The 13,566-nt window shown below is 34.7% G+C and overlaps 1 protein-coding gene across 5 annotated transcripts in view; it reads left to right on the top strand.

The window, feature by feature from the left end:
• MTHFD1L (methylenetetrahydrofolate dehydrogenase (NADP+ dependent) 1 like) overlaps positions 1 to 13,566 on the top strand; it is a 192,487-nt gene that overhangs the window by 10,977 nt on the left and 167,944 nt on the right. For 4 of the 5 annotated variants that reach the window (XM_074309565.1, XM_074309563.1, XM_074309564.1 and 1 more), the window contains exons 3-7: positions 2,150 to 2,200; positions 2,283 to 2,336; positions 4,694 to 4,818; positions 6,932 to 7,032; positions 8,319 to 8,455. In XM_074309565.1, the coding sequence (XP_074165666.1) occupies positions 2,150 to 2,200; positions 2,283 to 2,336; positions 4,694 to 4,818; positions 6,932 to 7,032; positions 8,319 to 8,455 (468 nt within the window). Of the gene's footprint in view, positions 1 to 2,149; positions 2,201 to 2,282; positions 2,337 to 4,693; positions 4,819 to 6,931; positions 7,033 to 8,318; positions 8,474 to 13,566 lie in introns of all 5 variants that reach the window. The other variant, XM_074309567.1, reaches the window with a different exon arrangement.

Here is a 13,566-nt window from a genome sequence, read left to right as displayed (position 1 = left end):
ATTTGAATGTAAGAAAATGAATCTTTCTGATTCTAGGTACAGCACTCTAAGCACTACCTAATACCCTGAGCTGGTTCTATTTTTATTTATGTCTATATTAAGCCCAATACACTACTCTACATATAGGAAAGCTCAAAGCTCCTCCTTGAAGTTTCCATTAGACTATAAGCTCCATCTCATCTGGGAACTCTGAACCCTGGCCATCACTTTGAAGAAGCCTTGGGAAGCCCTGGTCCCTTCTTGTTTGGACACCACTGTCTGTTCCAGTATGCTGATCTTCCTGAATGTGACTTGGGGCCAAATACTCTCCCCAAATCATTTCTGTCTCACAATGACTTTTCAGCCCCTGTAAATGTTCGGGCTGCCTGCCTACATAGCATCAGATCTTGCCTCTGATCCTCTTTGCTTCTTTATTGATTTGACTGGGCCGCCTTTGTGATCCTGCCGGCTGCCTGCCCCTCTGTCACACTTTGTGCTGATATTAATGTCCCTGAGTGTACTCTCACCAAGTCTTTGAAGAGAAAGAAATTTCTACTTAAGTTCTTGATTTTTTTAATGCACTATGGACTCTCAGAATAATGTTTGTAAATAAATGAAGAAAATGATAATTTTTTGTTAGAAGTAATGAAAATAGGTATGTAGGGTTTTCTCCCATTCTAAATCACAAGACACTTCCTCCCCATGCCTGAAAACTAAAGGATCTGTGCATCCTGGAGTTAATAATTTCTCACAAGATATGAGTATTCACCTATACTTTGAAACTTTTAAATAGGCTTAGAAGTAATTTTTATTCAATTCAATAAATATTTAATTGTTCTTTCCACATCTTGAGGGCTAAGGGTGTGGTACCCTGAGCTCTGGGATAACTCCATAAAATTCTGCCTTTATACAGAGTAGTCTGAATTTTTTTCTTTTTCTTTTATGAGGTGTTTACAGTATTTAAAAAATGAAATATAATAATATTAGTTTACTACACATATATGTTATACATTTCTGTATTTCTAAACTTTTTTGGTCATTTGCTGACCTTTGCCTGTTGACTCCAAAACTCCAAAAATATTTCCATTTAATTTCTTATGCCAGCCATCCAAATATATATCAAGTAATGGGAAAAGTCATGATGTGAAAGGGATAATTCTTTCTGTTCTACATTGTTTATCTCTCCTATGGGAATAATAATAGCACCTACTTCCCATGTTGTTGTGAGAATCAAATTTGTAAAGTGCTTTACAAACCTTAAAGCACTCTATAAATACTAAGGTGTTTTGTTTTTTGTTTTTTGCTGAATTAATTGGGGTTAAATAACTTGTCCAGAATCACACATCCAAGAAGTGTTAAGTGTCTGAGGCCTCCTGACTTCAGGGTTAGTGCTCTATCCACTGCACCACCTAGCTGCCCCCAGGTATTTTTATTATTACTCTTTTTGTTGTTATCTGGCAGTCTTAGCACTAGGTGTTCATGTCCCTTCTGAGGCACAGAAATAAAAATGTTAGGGCTGTAATAAGAGGTTAAGGGACAGAAGATTTAGGTTCTCATCCCCCAGTCTCTAGTTGATGGACTTCTGACCTCAGTGCTCTCATCTGTAAAGGGATGCTGATGATACTGCTGTGCCTGCATCAGAAATTTATTTATTTATTTATTATAGCATTTTATTGACAAAACATATGCCTGGTACATCAAAAATTTAGCAATAAATGGAATGTAATTCAATGGTTTCTTTTGAGGAGAGTCCATATAAATTCATTGAAGAGTTGTCCTCTTTTGTATATTCTTTCTTTTCCCCTCTATTCTATAATCAAAGACTTATTCTTTTTTCCCCAATATATTTTTACATATTTCATTAAATATTTTTCAATAACATGTAAAAAATTTCACATTCTTTTTTTATAATTTTGAGCTCCAAATTCTCTCCCTCCCTCACTCATTTCCCCTTCTTGAAGAGCTAGTAATTTGATATAAATTTTACATGTGAAGTCATGCAAAATGTATTATCCCTAATAGCCATGTTGCAGAAGAAAACACAGACCAAAAACCCCCCACCAAAATTTAAAAAAAAATGTTTCGTAGAACTGGAGGCTTATTCTTACTAATTGCATATTATTTCTTAATGTGTATTTTAATGTACTTAACTTTTTTTTTTTCCCTCAAGGTAGGTGATGATAATTGGATGCAGGAGATAAACCAGAATTTGGCTGAAGAGGTGAGGATTGGAAATTTTTGTTCCCTTATAATTTTGAATAATATATTTAGGTTTTTAAAATAACCTTATTCTTTCTTTTCAGGCTGGTCTGAACATTACTCACATTTGCCTGCCTCCTGACAGCAGTGAAGATGAGGTAATGTGCTTTTGTCTTTGTTTTATTAATATTGCCAGGCTGGAAGAGATCCAGCCCTTTCTTGTGGCTAAGAATATAAAAGAATATAAAATATAAAAGTATATCTTTTCTACTTAGTAGAAATAGTTTTTTAATTTCACTAGATCTCAGTCTTTGTTCACTAGATCTCAGTATTTTCATCTTTAAAATTATGAGTTTGGATCGGATGATTTCTAAAGGCCTTTCTAGATATAAAATTCTATTATGTGATTAGATTTTAGTTTGATTGTATCAAAGGCCTTTGTGCTAAGTGGTATGTTCTGGTGAGATAGAGGTTAAATAAAATGCAACCCTAAAGGGAAGGAGTTGCATTCCCTCTAGAAAGTTATCAACTTTCAATAGAAAGAATAGAAAATTCAGGCAGTTAGTCTTTATGCACTTACTCTGGTTAATATCTCTTTAAGGTGACTTTTTTTTTTAAAGAATAAACTGGACAGATAACAATCAGCAATACTTAGGAAAAATTTTAAGAGAGAACAGATCAATAAATTGGGCATGCAACTAAAACAACTAGATGAAGAACAAATTTAAAATCTCTGATTAAACACCAAAATGAAAATCCTGAAAATCAAGTGAGAGATTACTAAAATTGAAAGTAAGAAAACTATTGAATTGGTAACTAAAATGAGGTGCTGGTTTTATGGGGGAGGGGGAAACAATAAAATAAACAAACCATTGATTAATTTGATTTTTTAAAAAGAAAGAAGAAAAACAATATCAAAAATGAAAAAGGTGAATGTGCCATTGATGATGAAATTAAGGCAATTAGTTATTTTACTCAAATTATATGCAATTGGCATATAATTATTATTATTAAGTGAAATGGATGAATATTTACAAAAATATGAACTACTCAGATTAGCAAAAGAGACAGTAAAATACTAAAAGTGTTGTTATTCAATCCTGATTCTTTATGACCCCATTTGAATTTTTCTTGGCAAAGATACTGGAGGGGTTTGCCATTTCCTTCTCCAGCTCACTTAACAGCTGAGGAAACTGAGGCAAATAGCGTTAAATGACGTAGTAGCAAGTATTTAAGGCCAGATTTGAACTCAGAAACAATCTTCCTGACTCCACACCTGGCATTCTCTCCACCACATAACCTAACTAGTACTTAAATAATCTTATGTTATTTTTATTAGAGCCAAGCCTCTTCTTGCTTCTAGTGATGCAGAAATTCACCTTCAGAAGAAGCTAGCAAGATTGACATTCCTCACTCATTTTCTTTTTATATTTGGGGTTGGATGAGAGACATAGAAGGAATCTGTTTACTGAGAAGGAGAAAGCCAACAATTTTTAGAATGCATAGATTACTCTATTGAACAATCTTTTCTTCAGCTTTTCATCAGACTTGCCAGGGTATAAGTTTTGAAAATTAGAGAAATATTTATTGTAGAAAAATATTGCCAACTTTTTACAAAATAGTAAACATGGAGGCATCATAGTAGAATGGAAAAATATTGTATTTTGATCTGAAAAACAAATTACAGGTCACTTGAATGCCCTGGAACTAGGTTTTCTCATCTGTAAAAATTAATGGTATGGACTTGAACCAACTAAGGGTCCTTCCAGCTTGTAATATTCTGTGTAGTCCTCTACCAGATAGGGTCCTCATGCAATGGGTACCCACCCTAAAACAAGCTTAGTTAGAGCCAGCAGTTTGATTGTCAAGTCAAAAAGTAGTGGATGGCATAGTGTCCAGAATGAGGGATGTGATAGTCCTGCTCTGCTCTGGCCTTGTAGGACTCATCTGCTTCCATTCTTGACTGTTTTGTGGAATATTTGCTATATTTGGCTCATGGAATGAATCTATTAATAGAGGTTTGCCCTTTGCAATTATAATAAGGTTGCTTCTTAGTCTTCTTCCTGTGGTACTTAAATTCCATGGTTGGCAGGATGGAGAGAACACTTTGAAGTATTTGTCATGCACTGTTTTTGTTTTTTGGGTTTTTTTATGTTAAAACTCTCTTTCAACTTTGTGTTCTCATTTAAGGCATCTTAAGTTAGCTTTTTTTCTACTACAGAGAATCCTCTACAGAGCTTTGCAAAGAGTAGACCTCAAGAAGCCTTTGTAAAATCAAATTGAATCATGGAAAGGAAATTTAATGTCATTCCCTGAGTCATAGAGGGTGTCATGTTTTTATTGAAATCCTGTATCATAGAAAAAGTGGAGGGGAATAACTCAACACTGCTTTTCTTTTTACTCAACATTTAGCACAAAATAGGAATTCATTTTTAAATCAAAATGCTTCTTAATAAATAAAATGTGTGGTTATTGGTTGTTTAGTCAAACTAGTATTTGATATTTTTCAATTTAGATAATAGATGAAATTTTGAAGCTCAATGAAGATGTTAGAATTCATGGCCTTGCCCTTCAACTGCCCATCAGCTCATTTAGCAACAAGATACTAAATGCTTTGAAACCAGATAAAGATGTGGATGGGTAAGTAGTCACTATCATTATTTGTTGAATATAACATTTATTAAGTATATGGAGAACTTAAATGACTTTCAATGTTCGTTCATTTTTAATATATGATTTTTTTTTCACTTAGTTTTCTGTTCTGTTTGTTCAAGTCAAAAAGAAAACTTGAGAAATTATGGAATCTGTATAGGTGGTTTGATTCTTTGTAAGGAACAAGTTTAAATCTTTGATAAGATTTCTTCTGAATCACTAAATTGTCATTTAGTACATTACCCACAATGGCCAAATTCTCTTTTTGCTCCCTTGGTTGTCCCCCTATGATTTACTCACCCAAAGACTTAATTTCCCAGCAATGTATATTGCAGCTTCTTCAGCCCCATTTAGGACCAAAACACCAAACATAAAAGGTTTTCTTTTTAATCAAAATAACAAAAAAACCCTCAAAACAAAAAATGTCTATCATTAATTTGGATCCCAGAATATTATTGGATTGATAGAACTTGAGTAAGCACATACATTATAGCAGTAGGGATTGTGAGGTACATTCTTAAAATGCTAGATCCATAGATTTGGAGCTGAAAGAGAGAATAAATCTTAAAGGTCATCTAGAGTTCACCTTCTGATTTTGCAGGTGAAGATATTGAGGCTTACAGCTGTCCTTTGGCTCCTTCCATTTTACCATACTGTTTTTATGTTACAGAAAATCAATTAATATTAAAATAGTTTTTAACCTTAAAAATTTTTTTTATCTCAATAAGGAACTCTTTTTACTCATGAAAGCCAGTACCTTTTCTACAATTTAATTCCTTAGTTGTCTTGAACACAGAGATTAAATAATTTGCCCAGTTATAATATAATAATGTGCCCAGGATCACACAGCCACTATATACCATAAGTATAATTGAACCCAGCTATTTCTGACTTCTTAGATCAGTTCTCTAACCTCTGTTCCATGCTGCCTCTCTTTATTTTTAAATTAATATTTAAGTAAATATGCAAATTAATTGGGGGAGAATTGTCTTTTATTGCATTGACATAATCTATCCTATAAATACTAATTGGCCCTCTAGCATTTTAGGTCTTTCCATATTTCAGCTATCATAATTTTTTGGCTCTTTTTATACTTTTCATGCAAATGTATAGATAAGTTAATTCCTAAGTATTTCATGATTATTTTTAATTAAATGGATTTCTGTTTCTTAGGATTTCTTATTATTACTAATACCATATGAGAATGTGCTTGATATTTATGATAAGATACTCTTAAATTCACTATCCATATTCAATCAAAAAAGCACAAGCATCCTGAAACATATTTTAGATCTTCCTAACACTAACTTTAGGTAAGGACAGATGGCTTTCTTTTCTGTTACCTGTCAGTTTTCTGGTGGCAGTATCTGCCACATGGGACAACCAGGTGATGCAGTGGATAGAGTACTGGGCCTAGAGTTTAATAAATATGTTAAACATATCTAGATAAAAAGAATACAAATTTGTTAATTATTACATTAAAAAAAAACCTCTCCACTTCACTATCTGATAATTGACACAAGACAGTAATAAAATTTTGAGGTGTCATGGGGACAGACTATCTTGTATTAGGTTGAGGGAAAATAGGAAATGTATTTATCTTGTATTCTTTCTTTATAATGTATTATCCTCAACAGAAGAGAACTAAAACTTGAAATTGAGTTTATCACCTTCAGTGATTGGTTTAAAAGATTTTCAAATAAGGTGTCCTTATTCTGCAGTTGAGGAAATGGAGGAAACAGAATTTTAGTGACTTGCCAAGGTCTCACAGAATTAAGTCACAGAAATGCCACGCACATGTTGATGAATGTATGGGTTTTGTAGATCTGGGAACTAGACTTGACGCATGAATTTAAGATTTAAAAACTAAATTATGATTCTCATTGCTATTTCCTTGTTGGCCTGTGGGGGTCAGAGTAAAGACTCTTCTAGCAGTGTTTTTTACAAAGTAAATTTCTTTCATTCTCTACTCAATTTTAATCTTATTTTTAATTATTCAGTTTATCAAACATTGGCTTATATTTCCTTTAAATGTCTCTGCTGAATTTAATTGAATATTTGCTACTATCTCATTTACATAATTTTTTGTTTTATTCCTCAGGGTGACAGATATAAACCTGGGAAGGTTGGTACGTGGAGATGCCCATGAATGCTTTGTTTCTCCTACTGCCAAAGCTGTGATTGAACTTCTTGAGAAATCAGGTAATAGTAATAATTGTCATTTAAATAATGCTGAAGAGAGGAGGGAAAATAGGATTCAAGGTGTGTGACCTTCTTGGGATCCTACTGCTAGCTCTTGTTAGAAGCTAGATTAGCGTCCAGGTATTTTCTGACTCTTAGTCTAACATCCTTTTCATTGCAAAATAAATTATTGTTTATTTAGTTCAATGAATAGGAGTCTAAAAGAGCCTTGTCGACATGCAGCCTCATTCTAAGCAGTGCTACCATTCAGGGATTATTTTCAGGTTTATCCAATTGGCCTTGAATTTTTCTATGTTTAAGATAAAAGATATTGGTATTTTCTGCTTCACAAGTGTTCAATGTAATGAATAAGTGATTGTAGGATATTTAGCATATTAAATATGCTATTTAATTATAGCACACATAAAATCTTGATTAACCGGAACTCAAATTTTATTTTAAACCATTTACTTTTAAAAGGAAAAGAAAAAAGAAAAATGACAAGCAAGATTTTATCAGGCATTTATTAAAGAGTCAACTTCCAGGACTTGTCCTGGGGTCAGTGTACACAGAAAGCCTAGTTTCCTACACCATCTACATTATGGTCAACTCATTTGTATTATCAGAGGCTTATCCTCAAGGTTCTACAAGAACTTTCATTAATTTTTTTTAAAGAAGAGAATTATATGCTATAAGCTATACTTTTTGTGGATTTTTTTCATGAGCATAAAGGATATGAATGAGAAAATGTATTTTCAGAAAAGGAAGGATAACATGGGCAAGCCAACTATTGTCCTGGTATCCACACACTGTAAAAGTAAGAGTCAGAGGAAAGCTTTTCTCATATTGGATTGATTCTCTTTGAAGGAACTATGGGAAAATATGAAGAATAATTATACTGAGAAGAATGGGTATTGGTTACGCTCTGTACCAGTGGAAGGAATTAATCACATCAGTAAGATAACAGATCTGTTGATACATAGGCTGTACTTTCTAGGGTAGAGAGGGTACATTTTTAGAATGCATTATAGGGAGATTTTTCCAATAGCAAGAGTTGAAACAGATTTTTATCAGTCATCCTTATAGTTAGAATAGCCTATTCCTTAGGGGTGGGGAGAACAGAACATCCTGCTCCCCAGAGGAACATTCTAGGAGTGATTGCTCTCCTGCTGTTTCTCCATCATAGATTAGTTCCACGTGGTTTCATGTTAAAAGTGGAGCTTTTGTTTCTTTACATTTAGAACTCCTAGAAAAGGCCAAAAGTCTTGATGATAATGATAGATTGGGACTTTTTTGTTTGTTTTTAGATTTCATCATAGAAGGAAAGAAGGTGCTGGTGGTAGGGGCCCACGGACCTTTAGAAGCTGCCCTACAATGCCTGTTCCAGAGGAAGGGAGCCATGACAATGATCTGCTCATGGAAAACTCCTCAACTTCAAAGCAAGGTAAGTAGTCCCCATGAGGTAGCCCTGGCAGGACAGAATTTTGAGTTATTTCCTCAAATTTGGAATTGGGCCTAAAATTTTTTGAGAAGATGGGTATGAAGCTTGGTGTTTATGAGTAGGAAGTATCCTCCCAGGAAATTAAAATATTAAGAATAAGTGACCTTTAGGATAATACGTTGTGATCAAGTAGGATTTATACCAGGAATGCAGGGCTGGTTCAATATTAGGAAAACTATCAGTATAATTGGCCATATTAATAACCAAAGTAACAAAAATCATATGATCATCTCAATAGATGCAGAAAAAGCATTTGATAAAATCCAACATCCATTCATATTAAGAATAATTGACCCTTATATAGGAAAGAACCACCCCCAAGGCCAGAAATCCTTAGAATTAATAAGTAGCTATTTTCAAGTAATACTAATAGGTTCTCTCTTTAAGTCTTAAGCTAACAACTGAATTCCTTTGTTGGAGTGGGACTGGGGGGCAAGACTCTGTGGAACTTTCAGACACTTTTCATTTCCTGGTGTCTGTCCGACCAGGATTAGGGAAGAAGGGACGAAAGAGAGTGCCATGTTGCTATATTAAGGGGAAAAAAAAAGGAGGGGCATGACTCAGTCAACATAAAAGGGATTACTAAGTACAGTCACCTGGGAAGAATTCTCTGGACAGACTCTCTGTTGTCTGCTGAGTGAAGTCTATTTTCTTTTGCCTAACATTTAAGACCATTCTGCCCAGTTCCCTCAACATATGGTAAACCACAATTGCCTTCCTTTTCCATTTCCCCAACATACAAAGTTTGCTCCTTGAATCCTTTAAAGCCTCCATGAAGCTTTCCTTCACTCCTCACTTTGATATTGACCTTCACCACTCCCGTAGCCCTTTGTCCTGAATCTTTTTAATGGATTTGTAATGTATGACTCTATCCTAGTTACCTGTATTTATGTCAAAAAGTAAATGGATGCTTTAGTGTAACTTTGCTTGAATATGGTCATCATCCCTAATTGGTTCTGATCTTTAGATTGTAATCATGGTTCTGTGCTAGCTGTTTTCCTCCAGCTCATTTTAATATACACGAGCTTTCTGTTCCTGAAATGCTTCTAGGATACAAGATTTTCTTAGTGCATTTTATTCCATTAAGAAGAGAATGATTATCCTGTCTTGGAGAGTCTAGGCTCTTAATAGTCATCATGCATTTATTACTAAATGTCTGTACTGGATGCCCAGCTATTGTTCTCATGATTGACCAATCTAGGTTGAAGCCTGATCTGTTGATTATGGAGCTGGTGTCTGTAGTATGTTTCCCTGTCAAGTTTGGGCCATTATACATTAGAGGGAGAGAGGACATAACAGCCTATTTTCTTTTCCCCTTACACTTCCCACCCTGTCCAGGCACTAGGCTTCCACCATTCACTGCCAGTATTTGGACAAAGTTCTTTCCCCTCCATATCCTGGCTCTTCTCCTTTGTTCCATTCCCCCTCCCTTTCTTTTTCCATAATCAGTCTTAAGCCTTTATGAACTTGGAAAATAGATGATTTTTTTTTTTAAGTTAGTGACCCCTGTTCTCTACTGAACTGAGCGTCTGACACATAAAACTGGCCTCACAGATTAATTTTTTTCCAAGTAGTCTATTCCCCCTCATACTTTATTTTTTAAGTAGAGTTTACCTGTCATGTAAAAAATTGAAGATGCTAATTTGTATTTCAAGTAGATCTTTGAAATGATGAAATTATTTGACTTAATCATTATTTATACTCTTGTAATTCTTAATAGAGTTTGGCACAATCCCTATCTAAAATACATGTGAGGGTGGTATATGACCACTTCATAGTAAATACAATTCTGGATCAGTTAAAAGCTGAATTAGGATAGGAGTTCTTAACCAATCTGTGGTCTGGACCCCCTAAACAGTCTAATGAAGCCTTGGGTGCTTCCGTTCTCAGAAAAATACTTTTATGATGAAACTAAATGTATCGGATTATAAATTTCAGTTATATTGAAAATAGTTACAAAATACTTTTAAAACCAAACTAGATAAAATAATTTGGGTTCCTTTAGTGCATTAAATAACAAAATGTGATGCATTTAAAATCTAGGCAAGTTAAAGAGTGTAATAATTGCAATAATTTTAAAATAGTTATGGGTATATATTACTTCAAGATACCTGTAACAACTCATGTGAATATGGAAATATCTGGGATTTCAATCAGTGACAGTCATAAGAACAACTAATACTGCTGTAGTTTACTGTCTGTCTTCCTAAATGAAAGAGAAATTAAATTTCTGTTAGAGGTAATGAAAATAAATATATTTTTTCCTTCCATCCAAGTTCAAGGATTTCTGAAATCTGTTATTTGGTTGTTTTTCAGAAGTGTTTAATATTTAATTTGGAATTTTCTTGGCAAAAATATTGGAGTGATTTGAAATTTCCTTCTCTAGTTCACTTTACAAATGAGAAAACTGAGGCAAAGAGGATAAAGTTACTTGCCTTGGGTCAGATTTGAACTCAGGAAAGTGAGTCTTTCTGACTCCAGTCCAGGCATACTCTATTCAACATGCATTTAGCTAATAAATCTGAAATCTATCAATGGATTTCTTGAATTGTAAAGGAGGGGAAAGGACCCACATGTGCAAAACGGTGGTAGCAAAAAAAATTGGGAAACAAGTAGAAGTTGGGGAATGGCTGAATAAGCTGTGGTATATGAAGGTAATGGAACATTATGGTTCTATAAAAAATGATGAACAAGCTGATTTTTTAAAAAATAGATTTCTTGGGCATCTGTGGACCCAATCTAAGAACCCTTAGACTAGATGGCTTCTGAGGTCCCTTCTAGCTCTGAGAAATTGATGAAAATGGCCAGTAGCCTATCTTATTACATTGTCATACATCTCTGATTTTTGAACAAGCTATTTTTCCAGAGAGTGCCACAAGGTGGCAGCCAATTCAAGAAAATTCAAACGGACCCGTAGTATTTTAAAGTATTTTGGGTTCAGAAGCTCAGTGAAAAGGAAAACAAAATATGCCTTGAGCTGAACAGCTGTGGTGAGAAGAGAAAATACCTCCATTGGCAACTGAATGCTTTCACAGCTGCCACAGATGCTTTTGCTATCTGATTTTTATTTTTGAAACAATGTGGCATTTTAAGAAATCCTTTTTATTTTGTACATCAATCCCTTCCCTGATCTTTTATTTTTAATTGAATCTAAAGTGAAAAAGGCTATTGTCACTTTCTTTAAAAAAAAAAAAAAGTTTCTTCCCTAATATCTTAATTTTTCAAAATAAGCATTTTTGAGGCTTTTCTATCAGAAGCATGTAGATTTAAATATACATATACATGTTCTTATCAAGAGCCAATATAGAAACACTTGAAGCTTTAGCATACATCAATCCCTTCCCTGATTTTTTATTTTTAATTGAATCTAAAGTGAAAAAAGGCTATTGTCACTTTCTTTAAAAACAACAACAAAAAAAGTTTCTTCCCTAATATCTTAATTTTTCAAAATAAACATTTTTCAGGCTTTTCTATCAGAAGCATGTGGATTTAAATATACATATACATGTTCTTATCAAGAGCCAATATAGAAACACTTGAAGCTTTAGCATCCATAGTTTACATCTAGGGTGTCACGAATCCTGTACGTGCCAGTCACCAGCCTCTATCATTAACTTCCTGTAGCAATCTCTCTTACATTTTACTGCCAAAAAAAGGCTTGAGGTTCCATATGTTTGCCTTCAAAATTTCATTTTGGCTCTGGGATATGGAATGATCTTACTTACAGTTTCCTCTCCTTGGCCTCCTTCCTTATTCATACTAGTCTCCTGCTAGAACTCAAAAACAGAGGTCTTTTGTAGCTGTGACTTAAGCAGTTTGCACAATGTGAAGTGCAAATCCTGATTATACCCTGCATGAACTCAGGGCATCTTTTTTCCTCTTCCTTTCTTGTCCTTGATTTTTGACATCCTTTCCCTAGTCCTTGGTATTTCTACCAGAATGATAATTTTCAGAATAATAATCACATTTATATAGCTTTATAGAGTGCTTTCTTCATAATGACTCATTGAAATTGGTGGTATTTACTTAAGTACTTATTAAGTAGTAGTATTATTATTAATGTACTTAATGATGAGGTTTAGAATTGGGGCACCTAAATGAAATTAGGGTTTAACTGAGGTCTAGTGGCAGGTTCGGGGTACAGGGAGTCAAATAGAGCTCTCCTGCAACCCCTTTGGATTTGGCACAAGGATATGGAATTAAATGAGGTCTAGTTGGGGTGCGAGTCCTCTGTAAAGGAATTTACAGACCCCAAAACCTGGATTGATAAAAGAGGTTTATTATGGGGTTTGGAAATAAGGGTAAAGTCTAAGGTGTTAGGTAGAGATAAGAGGGCACCAGAAACAGTGTTCCAGTGGGCAGAGACCCTTGGCATGCCAGGCGTAAGGCTGCCATGTTTAGATCCTCTGCAAAGAGAGGACTCCAGCTTGGCTCTTTTATAAGGAGAGATTTAGCTAAAGGGGCCTGTGGGTGGAGTCCCAAGTTGGTTCCTCGATGGGTTTCATCGAGGGCTAGAATTTGCTAGGTGGGGGTTGAGAAACCTGAGCAGATCATTAGAATGGGGGCTGGGACAGCCCAAGTCGGTCAGATCTGATGGCAATTGGGAGAGCCTGGATGTCTCCTATTGGAATTCAAAAGGGTGCTTTTGACCAGGATTTGTGAATCAAAAATCCTAGCTTCTTGTATTGATAATGCATCAGCTAGGAGGGGTTGGGAATCAGAAAGGAATAAATCAATATGAAAGGACTAGTTTCTTAAAGGGACCACAACCCACATCAATATGTATGGATAATTTTTCAGCATTGATCTTTGCAAAACATTCTCTTCAACTCTTCAACTTTTTCCTGTCCTTCCCCCCACCCCCTTCCCCAGATGGCAGGTAGACCCATACATGTTAAATATGTTAACGTATATGTTAAATATAATATATGTATACATGTCCATACAATTATTTTGCTGCACAAGAAGAATCGGACTTTGAAATAAGATAAAAGTAACCTGAGAAGGAAATCAAAAGTGCAAGTGGAAATGCTATGTAGTGGTTCACACTCATT

This window comes from Sminthopsis crassicaudata, chromosome 4 (assembly GCF_048593235.1).
Source record: "Sminthopsis crassicaudata isolate SCR6 chromosome 4, ASM4859323v1, whole genome shotgun sequence".
Classification (NCBI taxonomy): domain Eukaryota; kingdom Metazoa; phylum Chordata; class Mammalia; order Dasyuromorphia; family Dasyuridae; genus Sminthopsis; species Sminthopsis crassicaudata.
This window is presented reverse-complemented; position numbering and strand designations above follow the sequence as displayed.